The sequence below is a fragment of the Lepisosteus oculatus genome, chromosome 29 (assembly GCF_040954835.1).
Source record: "Lepisosteus oculatus isolate fLepOcu1 chromosome 29, fLepOcu1.hap2, whole genome shotgun sequence".
Lineage (NCBI taxonomy): Eukaryota > Metazoa > Chordata > Actinopteri > Semionotiformes > Lepisosteidae > Lepisosteus > Lepisosteus oculatus.
In genome coordinates, this window is record NC_090724.1 from 3,571,516 (window position 1) to 3,592,892 (window position 21,377).

The 21,377-nt window shown below is 41.8% G+C and overlaps 1 protein-coding gene across 1 annotated transcript in view; it reads right to left on the reverse strand.

The window, feature by feature from the left end:
• The window catches only part of wdr18 (WD repeat domain 18), a 53,723-nt gene that overhangs the window by 16,778 nt on the left and 15,568 nt on the right, over nucleotides 1–21,377 (reverse strand). Inside the window, exons 5-7 of the mRNA XM_069185896.1 lie at nucleotides 13,862–14,005; nucleotides 6,625–6,689; nucleotides 5,734–5,858 (exon numbers count right to left, since the gene is read on the reverse strand). Coding sequence (XP_069041997.1) covers nucleotides 5,734–5,858; nucleotides 6,625–6,689; nucleotides 13,862–14,005 — 334 coding nt within the window. The remainder of the gene's footprint in view (nucleotides 1–5,733; nucleotides 5,859–6,624; nucleotides 6,690–13,861; nucleotides 14,006–21,377) is intronic.

The window sequence follows — 21,377 nt, forward strand, 5'->3', positions numbered from 1 at the left end:
TTTTCATTTTTAAAGTAACCATGAGTTATGTAGGTTTGAAGGTATTCTGAGTCTTATTTAAAAGTGACTTGGCCCTGTACTATTGTATTCATCTGTGTTTGCAACCCACTCAATCCAAAGTGAACACAGATTTAGCGCGACGGGCAGAACGCAGGAACTGATGCTCAGACACGAACTGTGCCAGCATGGGGCTCAGCTTCACTGGTGTGTGACTGGCCTCTGTCGGAACGAGACGGAGTTTAATCTGTTTCTAGCCCAATGGCACTTCTAATTCCTGCTATTCCCCAGCTTCTGTAGTTAAGCACAGGACAAACACAGGATCCAGAAATCTCTAGACAGCCGTGTTTTTGTGCGTGTGTGAGGTTTGTTTCATCTCAACCCCTGAGCTACGGATACCAGTCGCACTCTGCAGTAACTGCTGCTCTGACTTCCCAGAGATCTGGAGGGGATTCTAGCCACATGTCCATTATCAAGTGAAAGCAATGGGAGAAAGTTAGACCTCTGAAGAGAACATTACAGTTTTGGATTTTGAAACATGCAGTACATCGTCACAAACTGAGACATATGTTGTAAGTTTTTTAAGATTTAAGTTCAAACAGACCCTTCTGAATGTTTTCTTTGGTTAAACTGCACAGTACTGCCTATAATTTAAATGCACATGCACTTTGCTTTGACATTGGTTTCCAATACACTACATGATGCATTGCATTAACCTGTGCTCTCCGTTCTTGACTACACACTGCCTTTACTACTTTAGTTTACTCTTTTTTAGGATGGTACTTCATAAAACATCACACTGTATAAGGACAGTAAGTGGAAATCTGCAATACGTGTCTCTTGTGCTCCCATGGACAGAGAAAACTGTAACAGGACTGTAACAGAGAAAACTTTTACAAATCTAGAGTGGAATACCTAATGCACCTGCAGAATCTTTGAACTAAACATTTGCAGAGCCTATCCTCAAAGGAAATGTCTTTTCTCTTCCTTACTTTAATAGCAGTGAGATCCAAGATCAAGTCAACAGAAGATGGCTCCTTCTTAGTTCCAATTAGCACTATTCGTAAAGGGGCTGGGAAGGTGACATAACGCCATTTGCAGTACACAATGCTGTTTGACACTGTTGTGTAAAACTGGTAGGCAGGCCGGCATCAACCACCTATCTGAAATAAATGCACAAAGGAGGCTGGGCAGAAAGTGGACTCCAATTTGCAGTGCTAATCCTCGTTTGTGTCAGGTGTCACCAAGGACCAGGAGTTAATTAATCCAACTTTGTTAATTACTGCACAGGCTGTCTGTGGAAGGGGAAACTGTAAAGAAGAAACCGGCATCCCTCTCTCCTGCACTAAGAACCCAAGTCACGTTCTTCTCTGTGTGCCAAGATTCATGTGATTGAAACAGACGTCCCCTCCCTCAGCCCATCGCAATAAGGCTGTAATAAAGTTAATTGTGGTAATTATAATTGGAGAGCTCCTTCTGTCCAGAAGAACAGAGTATGCAGACACTGTTTCACACTGCAGCTCTGCACGCAAGGTGAGGGGGGGGTTGGGGGGGGGCAGCAGTTTAAGCATTTAGAAACTTGTATGAAGGATGGTGCATTTTCATGTACAGCTCAGAAGTATTGCCAGCTAAAAAATACATGAGCACTTGACTCATTTCCTTCTCCTTAGTGAAATAGTGTACTATTGATCCGACTGCCAAAACTCATGACATGACTGATAATATGAGCAGAAGCTTTTCTCCCCCAATATTTAGGACATATTATATAGCAGGAGTCTGTGGTAATAACGTAGAAGACTGTAAAGGGTCCAGGATTGTGCCAAAAGATAAACCTGTGCCTTCAGATTTTATTCTAATGATGTGATTATATAACACTATAGCGGTTTTACAGAGATCACAGTAGAAAACTGAAAGAAGCACCCTTCAAAAAAATGCATCAGTTTTTGTTCCCATAGTTCTCCCCCCACCTGTGGTTTAAACATATCATTTCTACAGGATCTGCATCAAGATCTATGATCACTTGGATGATCTGCCATGTGTGCCCCCCCTCAGTTGTTACTTTGCAGTAGGTCTTGTAATGTCTTACCAAATATTGCCCAAACGTCTCCATACAAAGTAGATTCCATTAGAAAAGGTCGACGGAATCCGTCAGTTGATACAGATTCTTTAAAAAAAGTGTAAAACTGGTCAAAAGGTTATTGATTACAAAGAATTAAGCAAGTCGTCAAGGGCTGTGACAGCTCTCCTGTAAATGCTGTCATGATCTCAAATGCAATTGACTGTCCCCGTGATCTTGCTTTTAGTAATGTGGCCAAAGTTATTTCATCGACTAGAGTTGACATGTCCTGGAACACTAAAGAGTAGAATATCCATGCCACTATGCCTCATGTAAATTTACATCTTCTTTCTTTATATTTCCTCTAATATGGTTTTAAACCTTTTTGATTTTCCATGCAATAGCACTGCTTAGCTACTGTCAAGCTACAAGGCTTTAATAAAGATGGGAAACAGTCTGGAAGATTAAGGATTGGGGTCTGTGTAACTGGGTTTAATTGCCTTTATTCCATGCTGCCCGCAGACACTGTACCCTCCCTCTCTCTTTATTACAGGGGCTCTGGGGGCTAAAAGGCAATCGGAGAGTCACAGGCTTCAATGCAGTGATCCCTAGGCTTCAGACCAGCTGCCCACAGTGAGACGTGCCTGCCTGATGGCTCAATTATCATTGTGGCTGACCTTGCGCTCAGTTCCCCATCCAAACAGCCAGGACTGAGGTCTTTGAGGACCTCACATTGATCAGTGAGATGTAGTGGACTGAAAGGAGTAAATTACTGACCAATCTCTGCCAGAGACGGGATGAGACAGCCAATTAAATTTTAGGTCACAGACAGGCATGCCTCATTATGAAATTTGCCACCAAGCACAGCATGGCTGCACAATATGTTTATTCAGGTGGTGTTTTCCAAGAGGAGTTTAGCACATCGCTGGCTAAATGATAAGCACTTATAAGTGAAGAACACCTGCAAGACACTTTATTGATTATTCAGCAGATTGTATGAAGGAAAATAAAAGGTCGATTCACCTGGTGAGAAAGCCAAATGCACAAACCAAAGCCAAAGGATTTTGAGGCACACAGTCTTACTTGAATACGCTGAACAGTCAGACCCAGTTCTGAAAACACTAAATACTGTCACTGATAACTGTAACTGTAATAACTGTAAGTAGTGGCAAACTATATCTTGTTTTTCCCCCTATATATGTATAGAGATTTCACCCGGGCTGTCTACCAGCTAATATCCTTGCTGTAGGGCCATCAAGATCATATCAAATTATTCAGCAAGCAACAAATGAAGAGCTAGTGAGCGCTCTAGAGCAGGGTGCTATTTCAGGGGTTCCCCTGCCCCCTCCCCCCCCCTTTGAAAAGGCTGTGCTGGTATGAAGAGCATTAAGCCCTGCTGCTCGAGAGAGATAAAGCCATAAAAAAACAACCTTCCCTCTAAGTCAGTGGCAGCCAGAAAGTCCACATCCCTCCCTCCCTCCCTTTATCACAATGACAGCTTCTGTCCAGAAGGGAAGCGAGCTTGCCTCACCAAGCACGGGCCGAGGGCACAGCGGGCGCCCTGATCCCACTTGCCCACCTCCAGTTGGCCCTCCGTCCACACGCAGCCCGGGGGAAACAGGCCGGGCGGGGAGCCACAGACACAGCCAGGCAATTCTGGATTGTATTGACTCTTCGTGACCAGGCCTGCTCATTGAGCACGTGCTTGGACTGACGTTGGCCATAAAGGGCAGGAAACAGAGGCATGGCACCCAGGGGAAGCTCATCACAGGAGGAGCAGTTACTCAAGAAAAGCCCTTAAAGCAGGAACTGCTTCAGAACACTGGGGTTCTCTGCACTGCAACTTACAAATTGAAGGATCTGGCCGTTTTGAAGCTGGAGAAATATGGAAGAATATGAAAGCCCCCCACCCTCCAGACCAGGTGCAACAGTGAACCAATTTTTTTTGCAGTACAGCAAAGGTAGCCGGAGGACTGTCTCGATGTTTTTTTTTTAAATCCAGAGCAGTGGGAACTCAATTTGTCAATGCAACTACTACAGCGCGCAGAAAGAGAGCTAGAGGAAACAGAAAAGGGAAAACTAGACATTTCGCTGCATAAAAAAAAACAGCTGTGAATTTGTTTACTTGTCTAATTTATTTATTTACCTGTCTACAAGTTTGCCCATCCGTGAAACAATGTAATGCACAGATGAGTGGTGCTAAAATCCTTGCTGGCTGCACGTATTAGGATGCTAACACACACTTTATATTGCTTCATTTTTTCCTCTTTGTTTTTCATTGCAAAACGTAACAAAACCCTCTTGAAATTAAGATTCCCAACTGCAAACAATATCATTAAGTCTGGTAAATCCTGGCAAAGGCCATAGCAAGCCAGAAGCCATTGCATAATCACAGGGTGGAAGGTGGGCCTGAGATCCTTTGAGTGCTCTCTCCCTGGAGGGAATGCCAATCAACCACAAATTAATTATATTATTAATAATTAAATTGACCCACTCTAGAGAGAATGCCTTTCAGAAGCAGGAAAAAAATGGAACACTTGGAGAACACCAACACAAGCACTAACACAGACACCAGAGGCCAGAATCCAGTCCAAGACCCTGGAACTGTGAAACAGTAGAAATACCGGCCACACCCCCGTGTCACTGCATAAGAGGCTGACTTTTCCAGCTAAATAAATCCACAAAAAAGCCGTGACATGACAAAGGGAATTGGATGTTCCACCTGAAATCAGGTGAGGTAAAGGCAAGAATCCCAAAAGTTGATTACCTTTCCAAATCCTTTCTTAAAAAAAGCCAACTCTTTCTGCATATGGATGAACTACTAATAGAAAAGATTGTTGTGTAACCCGCATGTTCTGCAAAAAGATATTTAACAACCCCTTCACAAAAGGATTGCTCTACGGTGGATAATGGGGCTAACTTAAGGTTCCTCTGTGTGAATCAACAAGTAAAGGCCAGCAAACCTCCAAAAATAAAATAACACCTATCACTTCATACAGTGCCTTGCAAAAGTATTGAGCCCCTTGACCAATTCTCTCATTTTACTGAATTACATTGAAATTTTGTTCTCTGCGATAGTTTTATTTCTAAGTACTGAAACTCAAAATTAATTATTTTAATGTGACACTGTTCTATGTTAGAAAACATTCTTAAGAAAAACAAAAAACTGAACTATGCGGTTTGCATAAGTATTCAACCCCTGTGTTGCAGAAGCTCTGTTTACACAGGTGAAAAACAACTGCCTTACAATTGGCCTCTACCTGTGAATCATTAAAATAACTGCCACAAGGACTCTAGTGCCTAGATGAAGACGTTTCTCTCCCATACCCTCTGTTATTAAAGGAGTATAAAGGCTTGGATTTCTAGATTCAGAGACAGTTTCTTCCCACAAGCCGTCAGATTATTGAACTCTTCCCCTACTGCTACTGGCTCACACTGATGTTATTTTTCTCTTCTCACACTACCCGTCTCACTTTTTGTTTTAGGTTGTATATTATTTAACTTGCTTCTGCTATTCTGTGTTAATTTTTATAGTGATTCCTTCATGTCTTTATTATTGGAGCACACTTGCAAATAAGCATTTCACTGCACGCGTGCATTTGCCTAATAGGCCGAACTGAAGGATGGCAGTGGTAGAGGACAGGGGAAGGTACAAGATGTTTGGGAGTGCTGTGGCCTACCTTTGTGGTTGAGGGTTCTGAGACTCTGCTTGCTCTGAATGTCCCACAGTCTCACCGTCTCGTCATGGGAGCCAGAAAGCAGCAGTGTGCCATCCATAGACACCGAGAGGCAAGTCACCAGGTTCCTGGGCCGCAGGGAGGATAAGGAGGAGATGAGAGCTACAATAAATTGCGTGCACATCATAAACCACTCTCAAGAACATAAGAATGGTTACAAGTGAGAAGACCCCATTTGGCAGCTAGTAGCTCACTGATCCAAGGATTTCATTTTTTCCATTTTTAAAAGCTACTGGCTTCAATAAGACGGTTATAGCATGCTCCAGACTCCCACAACTCAAATCTGAAATCTGAGAAAATTCTCCTGCACCACAATCCGATAAGGGCCATTGATCACAAATGGCTTCCAAAGACAATCATCTGGCGCGATGCACAGTGAGCATGTTCATAACAAAAATGAAAATGTCATTTCCAGGACAACTGGAATTGTGCACCAAATGTCTTCTGAATCTTTCCAGACCTGAGTGCCTGCGAGATTGGCCTTGCTTATCTCTGTCTCTAGGTAACACCATGTGGCTTCTACATCTTTAAGGTCTTTCAAGATTGTTAAGGCTCCAGCTAACACCTCAGTTTCTAAATATCTTTTGAGGTTTATCAGGAGACTGTTTTGAAGTGTTTTCTACCTGGAAAAAGGTTAATGCACAAAAATGAAAAGAGCTCAACTTTCTACACAGTCTTCAGTGCCTGTCACAACCAAGTGAAGTTAACAGGGATTTTGTCTGGATATGTTATCCCTGTGAAACAGTCACCATAAGCAATGCATTAACTGTCAGCTCCTTTTGCTGCAATCAGTCCTGCTATAAGCCTGAGGTAAAGGAATGGCTGACAATGTACCTGTGTCCTTTGAAAACTTGATTCCCCTCAGAGTCAGGCTGAAAAGCCTTGTCTCTACTGAGATTCTGCAAAACAAGCACAAAAAAGTGTGAAAGAAACAAAATCTCCCAACAGCCAAGTAAATACAGATGAAAAAAAAAAGATAACTAACTCCAATAACACTTAGTTTATTTAAACCCTGTACATTTTGATAACTATTTCCTGAGAATACATAATTAGGCATGACAAGACAACTTAAAATTTTACAAAAGCCTAGAAAACACATAGATTTCTTTAGCTTCTAAATACCAACCAAGTGTTATTTGAGGACAGGGGGAAAAGCACTTCTAAGTTTCAACCAGGCACATGAGACGCTGAAGTAGGCAAAAAAGGGTTTTAAAGTTAAAAGCAGTAGTTTGGAATAGCACCAACCCAGATTAAATATTATTTGATAACAAATGCACTAAAATGAAATGACTGCAAGGAAAGGAAGAAAAGCTGAATTAATACAGCAATGAAAAAAAAATCTGCTGTATTAGCTTGTCATAATATTAAACAGCAAATCCTTCTAGGGCCAGAAAAACATTTAGCAAAGAAACTGTCCTTTTAAGGATGTCTTGACTGGATTACTTTTTTAACTGAAAGCCTCGAAGACAATCGGTCTCCATCTGTCAGCAGAAAGCAATAGAATATTGCTTCCAACACTTTCTCCATAACATTCCCGATAAACCGACAACTGCAGCGAATTGTGTCAGGCAACAATATTCCATACTTTAAAAACTATTCCCTGCTGCATGCTGTTGGAATTCACTGAAAAAATGCCTAATATATAATAAGTATACATATATACAGTAAGTACAATAAGTGCTGAGCCAATCTTTAGCATATATACTTGCAGTGCCTTGCAAAAGAATCCACTGCCCATTTTGTTGAAGCATATATTTCAAGTTACTCAATGTATTCACCCCATTTGCTATAATAAACTTAAATTAAGTCAGGTGCATAAAATTACTTTGATGAGCCAGAGGCCATTCAGGTAACGTATGATGGCCCAGCCATGAACTGGGCTTGACAGTCGTGGATGACGCTCAGATTCACCTGCACACTAAACCCAATTCTGTTTCAGGTTCTGCACTTTATTCTATGTCTCATCCTAAGATATGGTACACGAGTATCTTATGATAGACAGCTGCTGGACTGAGGTTACAGGACTCACTTAACTGTGCTCCTAACAGTAGATCCTTACTCTTCCTAACGGACACTGAAATATTGCTACATGTTTATGAAGATCAGAATACTGTAACAACTTGTTGGAGTTTCTAGTTAAGAAACTTGGGTATGTCTAATTCAGGTACTGAATATAACTACTCTGTCTCAACACTTAACTCTTGTTCTGTGTATATTGCTTTGAATACGTATGCATTTTAAAGACTGGCACTGATCTGTTGAGTTCTAGGTTCCGTTAAGGACATTATGAATGAGTATAGTCCAACACTTAATCTATGATCGACTGATTCAGGTCGTCGTATTCTACCTAAGACCTAAGGCTCAACTCAACAGGTAACAGAGCCTTCATTTGTGAAGCTCCATTATTCCATTATTCTTGTTATTCAAATCCAGTAGACTCAGCTACCAGGGATATTCTACAACTCACTTAAAAAACTATATTTTTCCCCTAGGTTTTAACACAGAATTGTACCCTACTCTGGTTATATCTATTTATTGTTTGATTTTTTAGATCTCCATGTGTGTACTATTTTATAGAACTCTGAGCTTTTTGTTTGGAAGTACCTATAAATAGCATGCATTATTATTTTATTATACACTAATCCAACAGCCCATTCATAAGCCTTTCAGGAAATGAGAGACCGTCACGGTTGTAAATAATTCCATTAAAAGGTGTTCATAGAAGTCATGTGAATTTGCCCTTAATCCTCCTTTAAAGACACACAGAAAGTGCAGGACTAAAATAAATGAGAACATTTAAATAAGAACTGAATTTGCATGACATTCTAAACATCAGTTAGACAATATGGGAAACTGAAGCAGACATTTAACTTCTCTGTGAATGTTACATGCATCATTAAATAACAAATCTTACAACAATTTTACATTTTTTTTACATCCACCAAAATAGGATTTCGGTCCCCAGTTCTGAAGACAAAAGTAAACTTGTTCATTTACATGAGTTCTGTTTCCACTGGGAGGGATTATATTTATAATTAACTTAAGAGGATTTGCAGAATTTAGTTTCTCTTTGACATGATAGAATGTTTTGTGTTGATCAATGGCAAAAAAAACAACAACAACTAAATACATCATGATTCCATGTTGTAACACGATACAGCGTGAAACGTCCAGGAGGGGAGGGGAGGTGAATACCTTCGATGGCCACTGTATGAGTCAACACAGATGCCAGAACATCTGCATTTGATTCCCTTTAATCTTCCAGTGCCTGTTTTTTATTATGTTCCCGCTTCACTCAAAAGGCAATGAGGGAGCGGAGCAGAATAAAAATGATGTTTTGGCCGTTTCTCTTGCTCTCAGGTGTCAGTATTCAGTGCATTTGCTCAAGTTCAAGAAAGGGTGAGGAATGACTCAGGCTTCCCTTTTGTTTCAGACTTGATTCCTTCACAGCAGCCAGCCCAAAGGGAGTGACTTGTTCTTGCTTCAGCTTCTGCAGAAATACCTTGGCAAATCGCTTGCTGCTGGGACACATTTGTGTGGCTTAATCGGATCTAGCACTCAGTGGCTTTACCGGATGGGGTTTGAAATGACTTTATCAGGACGACACAAACTCGGCTCGGAGGATTTGGAAGTAAAATTAAGGGAACTGGGCTCCCGTTCACTTAATCCGTCTTTTAACAGCAAGCTCCATCACAGCCAGGAAACAATGGTCACACACACTGTGGCTTTCCCAACAAAGCGGCTGCAATCCTTTTTCAAGAAGAGTGGCGAAACACAGACTAAATGAACCAAACAGCATATTAGACAGGGAGAATGACAAATTTAAACTCCTTTGGCAAGAAAAGGCCTGCTTCTTGCTTAATAAGAAGTTACCATTTTTTGGCCGCCAAGCATCTTGCAAAATGCAAGCTCCCACTCAGAAGAGCAGACGTTTGAGTCCTACTGGACCAGTCTAGACTTGATCACAGACCATCAGAGCAGTGCAGGCAGGACTCTCCAGGCTGTGGCCTATAATTGGCAAGCAGTGCTGTTGTTGGGTGGGCTTTAGCTGGCCAGAAAGTCTCTTTGACTTTTGGAACTTGTTGGGCACCTGAAAACTTGAGAGCCAGGTTGGGGAGAAACTCGCTACTCCTCTAGCTGGCTCTAATTGTCCTGTCAGACAGTGTAAAGCTCGCAATGGATCAAATGATGAGCAGCTCCAACAGTTATGTAGGCTGGAGGAGTAGGTCTTCTTTCCTGCTGTGTACAAGGACACATAACACTAGCAATTCCTTAGAGGTGGAGAATAGGTGGTATTTTTCATTTCAGCTATTAAAGGAGTTAAATCCAATCTTTACCCTCATTTATTACAATTAAAAAACACAAAATCAATGAAGTACCTTCCTACCTCTTCATTAAACAATGGTGTAAGTAGTGAATTATTACTTGGTTCAAGCAATTATTTTAAGGACTCCACCAGAGATTGTTTTGGAAATAAGAAAACCAGTGATAAATATTCAAAATCCGATATGCAGTTTTGACACAGCAGACGGGAGGTACAAGTTATGAAAGAATATGAACAGGCAGTGGAAGGCTTAAAGCAAAAAGCACATGCACTGTTCCCCAGTGATATCTCTTCAGCAATGATAAATAGATCTCATAGAGAAAGCCATTAGAATATTTAAAATCATTATCGGATAAACTTCATTAAAATCCCTGAAGTCATCAACGACTTAGTTCCTGTTAGACGTAGCGGTGTCTTTTTCCAAAAGTCTGCCTAATACAGACACCCACGCTTAATAAAGATGATCGATTGCTAACCAAACCAGGGGGACATGATCTAACGAGGGAGGGGAAAAAAAAATTAATGACGTCAAATGAAAGCTAAACAAAGATGACAGGAACAGCTTTACAGCAGGAAAGAAAAAACATCGGAGCACAAGAGGAGACCGCTCAAGAGACAGGCGACTGGGGGGGATGGGGACGGGGGGCTACCGTGACGGTGCCCTACTCTGCTGCGCGTCACACGAGAGCCAAAGAAATCGTATCCCAGACAGGCAGGCGGTGATGGAGCAGAGAAGCTTGTCAGCTCTGCGGCAGGGAGACAGGGAGGAGGGGGGTCAGAGGGTCTGGTGTAAAACACTAGGCAGACAAGGTCCAGCACACCACCATTTATTAGTGCCACTTGGCATGCTGGTCATGTCTGCTCCCAGCTCCCAGCTGTACAGCCCGGCAGCCACTGACAGCCACTTCAGGATGCAAGGTTCGGCGCTGGATGTGGAGGTGGGGTGGGGGGGGTGACACAACAGCAGTGGAGCAGATATGGTGACGTGAGGGAGGAAACTCAGGGGGAGGTTGGAGGATATCTGAAAACACCCTCTGCTACGCATGATTTTCTCTCGAGTTGGAACTTGAGAGAAAATCGTTGAGACATAACTTCCAGTTTCCTTACAAAAGCCTCAGTGCAGCACTTTGAAAACCCGCGCGTCCATCATTACGGTTGGACATCTGAGCATTTAAAAAAAAAAACTTAAATAATTGCTGTTTTTCTTTCCTGTTAAACTATTTTGTGCAACGCCGGCCTCCCCAGGCTCCCACCACCAAAACCACACAGCATCAGTCAATACTCCTCACCATTTCAAAGCTTTACATAACTGAGAAAACATCACCTGCCATTCTACGGATAGCTCTGGAGTTTTAAGGTTTGTGCAGAGAAATGTTTCTATGAATATGCACATGAACACAGGACAAACTTCCAGAGACAAGCCAAATTTAGAAGGCACAGTAACGGTTTGAGGATTTTAAGACGTCATGATGAAACATAATTAGCTCATTTACAACGGATCATTAGATTACAGTGTCCAGCAGGGACCTCACCCCTCTCTGAAGTGCATGAATTGAGTTCTTAGCAAACTAGTATAATTGTTATGTCTTCTGATGATTCTGAAAGGAAAGGTAAGCATATTCAGCCCTGTAGAACATTAATCCTATTCAGTCACCACAAAACAAAACTTGTTGCTCACAAAAGTCCCTGCTTCCGCAGTTCAGTGGAATTGGAAACATTTGTATTTCAATGCAAAAAATAGACCATAAGAAGGAATCTGGTTCCTGCAAAAGACGGAAGAAGAACAGTTCCACAGGTTCCAGTTTTATTTTTAACATTTCTGTGATGCAAATGAACCCCAAGCACTCTGACAGCTACCTGCCCCATCGTTCTCAAACTAAGATACATCAATACCCCAACAGGGATGGGTAAACAAATACTTTGCAACCAGATCTGAAATTATTCAAGCTTGTGTCCACACAGGCTTTCCAGCATAGCACAACAAGGCAGAAACACAATGTGATCCCTGGTGATTCTCCCTAGCTGTCAGCCCAAATGCGGCCGAACCTACATTTGCATGCCAGCTAATGTTCTGCATTTACTTTCCTCTTTTTCTATACATCATTTTTGACATCCTGGACACTCCCTTGGATCCATATTGTAAAAGCAGTGTCCGGTGGGATGGGATGAGAGGAGAGCACAGAGTGAAAGTTAAATTAAAACGTATGAACAGGACACGGAAGCATTCACTTGGATCTTTGCTGTGCGGAGTGCTTTTGCGATATAAGTCTTGCCATAGAGACGAGAGAGCGAGAGCAAAGGGAAAAATCAAGTGAGAAAAATCACCATTTAAGGGAACAAAAAAAGGGAAAGAAAATACTGAAAAGAAATGCAAGTATCTTGACCTTTCTGGAGTTACTGATGGGTACACACTTTAATCCACATCCATCTAGCTCTAAAGACTGCACTATCCTATTTAAGGAACTGCAGAGACAAAGAGAAAAAATATGAAAGCTATGGATTTCTTAGACACACACCTAAGATGCTGATGTAAGGGGTATTCAGACATTTCAAAATTCCTTTATATATAGTATATATACTGTATACACTGTATTTCCTAATTAGAAAACCAGTCACCTAGAACTTGAGGCTACAAGTCATCAATCATTAACTAGCCCTCCCTGAAACCTGCTCATCACAGCTTGACACCAGAGAGATCTGTACAGGCCAGGACTTGAACTCAACTCAGGACATGAAGTTTGAACAAGCATGTTCAATAGCAGAGCAGAACCAGGTAAAAGTTAGATACTGTGGATTAAATGGTAACTATTGGGTAGCACAAGCTACGAAGGTTTTAAACAAATTTACTATGGAAATCACACACCGATCCTGTGGCACTGCATATATTCCAAAACACAAAATGAGACCTGGTAACACAGATGTGCATAAGTGCAAAAACAAGTGTCCTGCAGAGCCTGATGCAGATGGTCACTGAGTAGGCCAATATTTACACCACCTTGCATGAGTCCAGCGAGATGCAGTTTAATACAGTGAGCAAATATAGCAAAGCACACCCTACCATAAGCAAAAGTGAACCTGCTCTCCCAGTGACTTTCAAAGAACAACTAAACCCTTTTGTCTTCCTTTATATTTATTACTGGTTACATATCTGCATAGTTCCCTGTTGCCAGTCGTTTCATTTACTGTTAGCTTGTTGCGTTACCCAAGTTCTTCTGCGGGACATAAACAAGCTCCGCTTCTAGCTACCTGACTGAGTGGAAAGACTTCATTATGCCCCACACAAACCTGACGGCTTAACACATATCTAATGGCCTTGTGCGACTTCAATTGCTGTCCCTTGTAGACTTCCTGGCAGACACCTTACAGGTTGGAAAGAGGCGTTCTGAAATACCTGAGACTAAGTTACCCTTACCTCACAAAGCCATCTTAAAATTCAGACAGGTACAGCAATTGCACAACTTGTTAAAAATACAAAAGAGTAAATTGAATGAAATAAGCTAAAACACTTCACAATTGTGAAACTAGACAAGAGAGCTAGATGCATTACAGCTACAGTACATTATTGTTATTATTGTTGGGGGATGTTAAATCATACTTATTGGTACACAACTGATTCAGCTAAGTGCAATGAAAGCATTTTTTTTTACCTGTCGCTTTTTCGCAAAAGCACAGCAGATGTTTTTGGAAAAGGGGGAGACCTGAAAATGAGGGGTCACAGCAATGGGATCGTATGAAGGGATCGCTTACCGAGCTGTACAATGACACCTGGAAGATGCTTCCATCGCTGCCACCACAAAAGAGGGAATACTCGCAGGGGTCAAAGGTCACAGACATGATGCCCACATCAAACAGGACGGATAGCAGCATTTCACCGGAGGAGATTTCCCAGAGCTGAAGAGAGAGAAGTGGAAAACATGGTATGGAGTATGTGGTTATCACGCCTCACTAACGCCTTGTCAATCAAATATGTTAGGGAAATTGATTTATCTGCACTGTAAAAAATAATTTCACTCTAGGAAGAAAAGTTATCCATTCTCACGCCGAGCATAATTTAATCATAAAAGTAAATTCAGCAGACGGCAGATATCAAACCCATCATTTCGTGGACAGCATTCTTTCCATGTGCAACAAACAAACTGTGGTCTTAGCTACATATAACTCCAGCATATTCTTTTATTAATTTTTTTTACGTCTTTTTAAAAATCATGAGAAAGTATATTTGAAAATATTTGAAGTATTCATAAAATACCTGTGAACCGCAAATTATTTTATGGTGCACTTCCGTTATTGTGTTTTTTTTTTCCCCCAATGTGAGTAAAGAGAAATCAAAATAACAGAATAATGTGCTTGTAGACATTTAAAGAAACAAAAAAACACGACCCCTCAGTCCTGAAACACCCTCATGTTTCTGGTTTCTAAATGTATCATAATCACTAAAATGAAGGCTGAGATAGATTCCCATTTTAAATTTGAGAATAGCATCTTTAACTTTTCCTTTAAATGCAGACCTACATCCATTAAGAAAGATACAGGGACTATGCAGGTCATAGGTAAAGGCTATCAGTTCCTATTGGCTTAGGATATGTTTAAGGTAAAAAGATTCTATAGTAATTTTCATTTTAAGAAAACAGCCACAATCCCTCCCTTTTTTATAAGATGAAGTAATTCTCAATCTTAAAACACAGCACACATTAACAAGAAGAGAACTTTATCCTGACCTCCCTTCTCCTTCAACCATCACTATCTGTAACTGCTACCTCAGCTCTGAATAATTTATCTCCAGACTGACAGCTTGTAATTCATAACAGCTGATGGTATTGGACTCGACACAGAGTGCTGATGACAAATTTTATACAGAAGAATGTATAACCCGCTCCAGCTCCTTGCAGCAGACTTGAAGTGGCAGAAACGCTGGAAGAAGGAATGTTTCATGCCGCACGTGAAGACAGATATACAGGGACTGAAGAATGCTCAATGATGCTCACTCAATTTCTTTAAGTTGTTTAAACCTTGTACCCATCCTGTCTAGACTCTAGAACAGTCACCTTTCTCCCCAGCCCAAACTACTGTACGTTATTCTTCCGAAACCTGAAATAGGCCAAGGAAAATCAACCATCCTCAGCACTTAATCTTTGGACTTGTCTGTAATACAGACAGGCCCAGACAAGAAACTACAGATTCTCTCCCATGGCAGGTACTGCAATGAGGAATCTCTGCACTAACGAATGGGCCATGTATGTTAATGCAGGGTCTTCTACTTAACTGATAAGTAAACAAGGATCCTCCAGGATCAACTCAGAGCTAATCATCTGAGTTAACTTTGGAAGGGATTTAAAAGGCTTTTATGAATTAAACTAATATGTGCACACACACACACAAAACATGAGATGGTGCTGCCTGTGTACAGAAGAAGCATCTACATTAAAGAATGACATTGCAACACATGGTGTTCAGAGAAGGTGTTCAGTCCTCAGTCCTCTGCCCTCTTCTGCCAGATGCTTTTTTAGGAGCTTGCCAACAATCCTTGTATGAGATCCTACTTGATTACTTGGCAACAGTTTGCACAATTATTTCCACACGTCTATTAATAAAATCAAGAGACCTAATATCGTATAAACTGAAAAAGACAGATGCATCCACACATCTCCTTGTGTAAAAGTAATTGTCAGCTGACACCTGAGTTCCGATAGATATTGTCCCTGCGATTCCCATCTGGTTTTTCCACAATGATTCAATTTTAGATTGTTATAGGACAGGGGGCTTTCCGTTTTCTTTTTCAGAACCCAGCTCATACACCTGCAACTTTTATCTCACAGACACTGTGGAATAAATACACTCTGACAGTATAATAAGTACAATATGCGCTATCATTATGCATGTTTGTGTAAATTACAGATGGATAAAATGATCGTTAATGATGGGCTCATAGCGTGTCACAAATAGAAGCTGTTCTCAAATTGGGGTGATCACCGCTTGTTACTCATGGCTAAGCAAGCAAATCAGATTGATGAACTTCGCCGATTGGTTCACATCAGTAAAATGCAGGAGACCTTGGACAAGGTCACAGAGCCCAGTGTTACACAGGTATGAAATTCTTCCAACATTGGCCTGAAATTGTAGAAAAACAGTGGAACATTAAAGCAAGAACAAGTCAGGGAATGACTAAGAAGAATTAGAAATGCAACAAATAAACAAACCAATTACACACCCTAAACACGTTTGATATTGCACATCTGTCATTTTGTAAAATGGTGGAGCTCTTGAATTCTGCCGAGATGTAGTCCACCCCACTATGAAGCGAATCTGTAGTTGTCTGAAGCCAAAAAATACATTTTCAACTTTTAAAGAAAAGTAGTGAAACATGCATTCAGGCTCAGTATAAACCACCTCTGGTTGAATAAATAATTAGGTGTACATATTTAATAAAGAGGGACTGAGTTCAAAAGGCCCTGCACACATTAAATGTTTTCAAATCTACAAGAAATCTACATGAATTGGTACATGGCAGAAACGTATTCCCCAACTCTAAATGATTACTGCCTTCTTGCATATTTTTTATCTAGGGTATTAATATAATTTCATGGGACTGAGCATTTTTCTGGGCTTGAGAAAGGCAGTAAAGAAAACCGACATTCACTTCAGCAGAGAAGGAAAGAGATGCTTTCCCTTTTGTTTTTTTTTTACAGAGAACTTGGATTTATGGTCAGGGCAGCATTCATCTTCATGAATCCCAATAAGAACATTGCTTGTTTTGACGTTTAGTGAAGGGTATTCCTCTACAGGAATCTCCAGTGCATTCCTGAAAGCATTTTAGGCTTCTGGACTTGTCGAGGAAACTATCCCCAACAAAAACAGCCAGTAAGGTTCCTGAAGAGTATTTAATTAGGATAGTGTTGTCATCCATATGAAAACCTGTCACTCAGCAGCACTCAAATGCCTGATAATAACAAGGTCACGACCACTGCTGTGTGGACTTCACTGTGAACAGACCCTGCTCCCAGATGGGGCTACAGCTAAAAGTTAAAGAGTTTAGAGAAATAGAGGCAACCTCATTTCCCCTGTCTGATGAATTGCTTCATTATAAGACCACAGCTCTGTAGGTAAAGCACACAATTCCATCATGTGTTACATTTAGGACCAATCTATCAGAAAAAGAAAACAGACACAATGGGGTCATACACATTCTTCAGTCAGAAGTGTTTACACAAAAAAGCAGCTCAAGAACAAGAGATCTCGGATAAAGAAAAGAGAAATTAAATTTCCCCGCCAACTTAACAATTGGGGAAAGTGGCTTATAGTTTATGTGAAGCAAACGAAATAAAGTAGAGCTTGTTCAGCTGAGAACTGCTGAAAGTTAATGGACCGGTTAAACAACCACAATTTGGTTGCATACGAAGTGTAAACAATATCTTTTTTACTGCGACAAAGCTCAGAAGCTGTACCTTTGTGACGAACGCCAGTCGAATCCAGAGAAAAATATGAAATGCGAAGATTAAGGCTAGCATCAGGCAGCTTGTGAAGTGTGCCAGCCTGAGCACAGAGTGGTTTTTTGACACATTAATAAAATATTTGTTTGGAAGAGCAGCGAAGGATGAAAGCAGCCGAGCCCAGCAAGCAGGTGAAGAGATAGAAAGGCAGACAGGGTTGGAACAAGGAAGAGAGTCAGGATTTCCAGAAAACGAATACTGTTATGAACTTAACCATTAATCATCCCTGATTTGTTTTTCAAGTTTGGCCTTTAACTGTGTCGCAACAGCCCTTATATTCAAAAAGAACTCATTCTTGAGGTACAGCACAGAAGGGCCAGGGAGCCAGGTGCCGCTGTGTTTGAGTCTGCTCCATTTTGTGCAAAGCATTGTGCTGCAGCAATCCCCAGCACGGTTGTTCTCTTCAAATAGCTCCACCCTAAGCATTTCTTAAAGCTGCCCTTTTAAAAGGTTTTACGGGCGATGCCGTCACACACACACAAAAACAATAGCCCACTCCTCAGAGGCTCCATAGGCTAGTGTCTGCGAGCCAGCCAGGGATTATGCATCAAGGACACCCTGACACCCTATAACCCCTCTGGAAGAGCCAAAAACAAAGTGAAGTGTTAAGGTAACCGATAATGGAAATGCCCCACACCACCGACATTAAACACACAGCACTGCTCAGCTTTAAAGGGAAACACTGCAGGGATTAGCTTATCCTGAACTTCAGACCAACCGGGCGAATAGGCGAACATGCCTCCTTAAAGAATCTCCTCCTTTATCCAGCCGTTCATCCGTTTTCTCTTTTATCCAATATAAGTTCACGGGGGAGCCGGAGTGAATCTCAGCACGCCAGGGGCACAAGGCGTGCTACACCCTGGACAGGAGGCCAGACTCGTCCATCACACCGGCTCCTTCCACATGTGCCATTTCAATCTCCCCAGAGTTCATTTAGTCTGTAATCGCCTTGTTTCAGCTGTCGCATCCATCCCATCACAGGGCCGAGACCGTACCCTGCTCGGTATTTCAGCTCTACCTTCGCTCAGTTTTTTAGAGAAATCCCATTAAATCGGGGGGAGAGAGAGAGATACAAATTTCCAAGAGATCGTTTTCCCGACAGAGTTATCTCTCCACACACCCAAGCATCACATGGAGTAATAACCACTGCAGTGTTGCCTAATAATACGGAAAGGCCATAAAGTGGAAGAGATATGAGCCAGGATATCACAAGGAAAGCACTGGGTATCAATGCTGAAATTCCACCGCTGAGCTGTGGAACATCTCCACTATTCCTCCCCCACCCTGCTCCTAAACCTGCATGTACATTATACAAATAAAAATACTGTGCATTTTACAGGGCTTTTGAATGTACAAAATCCTAAGGTTGTCCAATTCAACTGCACTTCACCTCTTAAAGCACAAGTTCCAGGAGCATTGTGCTTATTTATTAGTGGTGGTGGAGGGGATCCCCATTACCTGTAAAGCGCTTTGAGTGGAGTGTCCAGAAAAGCGCTATATAAGTGTAAGCAATTATTATTATTATTTGATTAGATTTAAGTCCTTTAAAGCAGTATTGGTCACTCTGGAAACAGAAACTGGAAGGAGGATCGAGTATCCAATCCATCTCCACTTGAAAGCGAACAGCCGTACCCAGTAAAACAATAACAAGGCAAACAAGGTAGCACACAGACGCCACAAAGACAGATGGCCCGAGCTGAATTCGAACCCGGGACTCACCGCCACACAACTGTGCCTCTGCTGCAGCTGCACTATGGATTCAGACAGCACTTTTGTATGGGAGGAGGCCCGCTGACAGCTGGACCGTTGCTCCACCAGCAGGAGGGAGTTAGTGACGGGTGGAAACCTGCAGCTGCCTGTGAACATTCAACTAGCAGGGGAAGTGTAAGACTATGGGAAAGGGTGAGCCACATACTGTATGTGAGCCTCCTGTGCATTACTTGGTTAAACAAAGCATTAAGTTGAAAGGCTTCAACCATTAACACGAAATGTGGGCAAACTGTGCAATGCTTTGTCACTATTGTAAGCTTGTAATGCTTTCAGTTCTAAATGAGTTGTGTGGTCGACCTGCGAGTTCAGATCTCCGACATGCAATACATGAGCCTTAAAGCAAGTTTTTTATGATGCAGAGATGACAAATGTCTGTGACATGGGGAAAGATGCCCAATCCTCGTCCTGGAGGGCCAGTATGACATTCCAACTTCTCTTTTAACAAGTGAAATCGGCTGGTTACTGGTTCAACTGGACCACTTTAACAGCTTCTTCCCACTCCCCCAGTGCCAGTGCTTTAAAGAGACCTTAGAAACCTGCACACACACCTGCCTTCCAGGATCAGGACTGGACGCCCCTGCCCTAGATAAACGGTGTTGCTGGCTGTTTGCGGATGTGTCAGTTTTACTGAAACACTCAGATGCCCTCAAGAAACCGGAGTGCGATTGTGCAGCATGATGCTCAACACCAAAGAAGATAAAGACACAGACTGTAGCAAAAGTCCAGGAGGTTTAATGCAAAGCAAACAGATAAGTCGAAAAAAGGTGCTTCCAGCTATCGCCATCACTGTCCTTGAACTCGAGACTCTCACTGCAGCCCAGAGCCGTACCACTGAGTTACTAAACACACTTTTTTTCAGGGCTGTAACACAAAGGTAGTAAACACTTTATCCCCACACCTTAATGTAGAGGTACTAAATGCACCAGTGTCATAAAGCCAAGCTGTTGAACACACTGCAGCCCTGCAGTGTAACGCTGAACAAATTAAGGCAAAAGAAATCGAACTACCTGGCTACCGAGCACACTCACCGAGACCTCATTTCTGTGCTACTCCAGACCTGCTGTCTTTTTCAGTCCACCAAGTAAGGAAATGACCGGATACAGACTGCAAAAGGCTGAATGCGGGCTCAGTGCAAGGCAACCCCTCTTCCCTCAGAGCTATGGGTGCAGGGGAAACTGAGCCCCTAAAGAGAAAAGTCTCTCCCTCACGGAAGCAGTGTCAATCCAGGTCAGAGGAGGATACAACTGAAGGGTATAATGATAACATGCAATGTCCAACTCTTTGGTTGTTGATGCTTTCATACTTTCCTGGTATGACCGAGTCCCTCCTACTATGACCTTCCCTAGCCCATGTCAGATTGTTCCCACATCCCCTCCTTCCTTCTTTCCCAAGCTGAGTGCTTTTTACAACCTTTTAAAAATTATTGATTATGTGGCTCACGTTATACGGAATTTATCAAAGCACAGAGCCGTGCAGCATTAGGAGGAGACCTCTGCATTCCCTCCATTTCATTTCATTAGAAGCCAGCCTTCTTTCTTCTCTCTAGTGAACTGGAAGTTTATGATTCATTAAAATGGTGAAAATCTCATTGAACTCCAAACAAACATTACACAAGAAGAATTCATTCTTTCTATTTTAATTTGCCTTCATGGAAATAAAGCACGTTCTGGATGCTGTTTCTGTGGAGGCAAAACTTGCAGTCTCAAAAAAAAAAAGGAAAAACATCCATCCTCCAAAATGTCCCATCTCTGATTAACTGAGTGATCCTGAAAACCAAAAAGCAGATTTTCCAACCAGCAGACAGCTGCAGTGTTTCGTCTCTGCCACAGAATAACCCTGACAATGCAGTAAAACACAGTAAAACTTAGGGGCCTTTCCCACCAAAACTGGCAGTCCTGAGCAAAACAGTTTGCTGCTGTGACATCCAAGTCAACTGTGGTCAATGTCTCAGATTCAATCCAGCAGCACCCAGACAACATTACTGATCCCACATTCCCAGTGGTGAC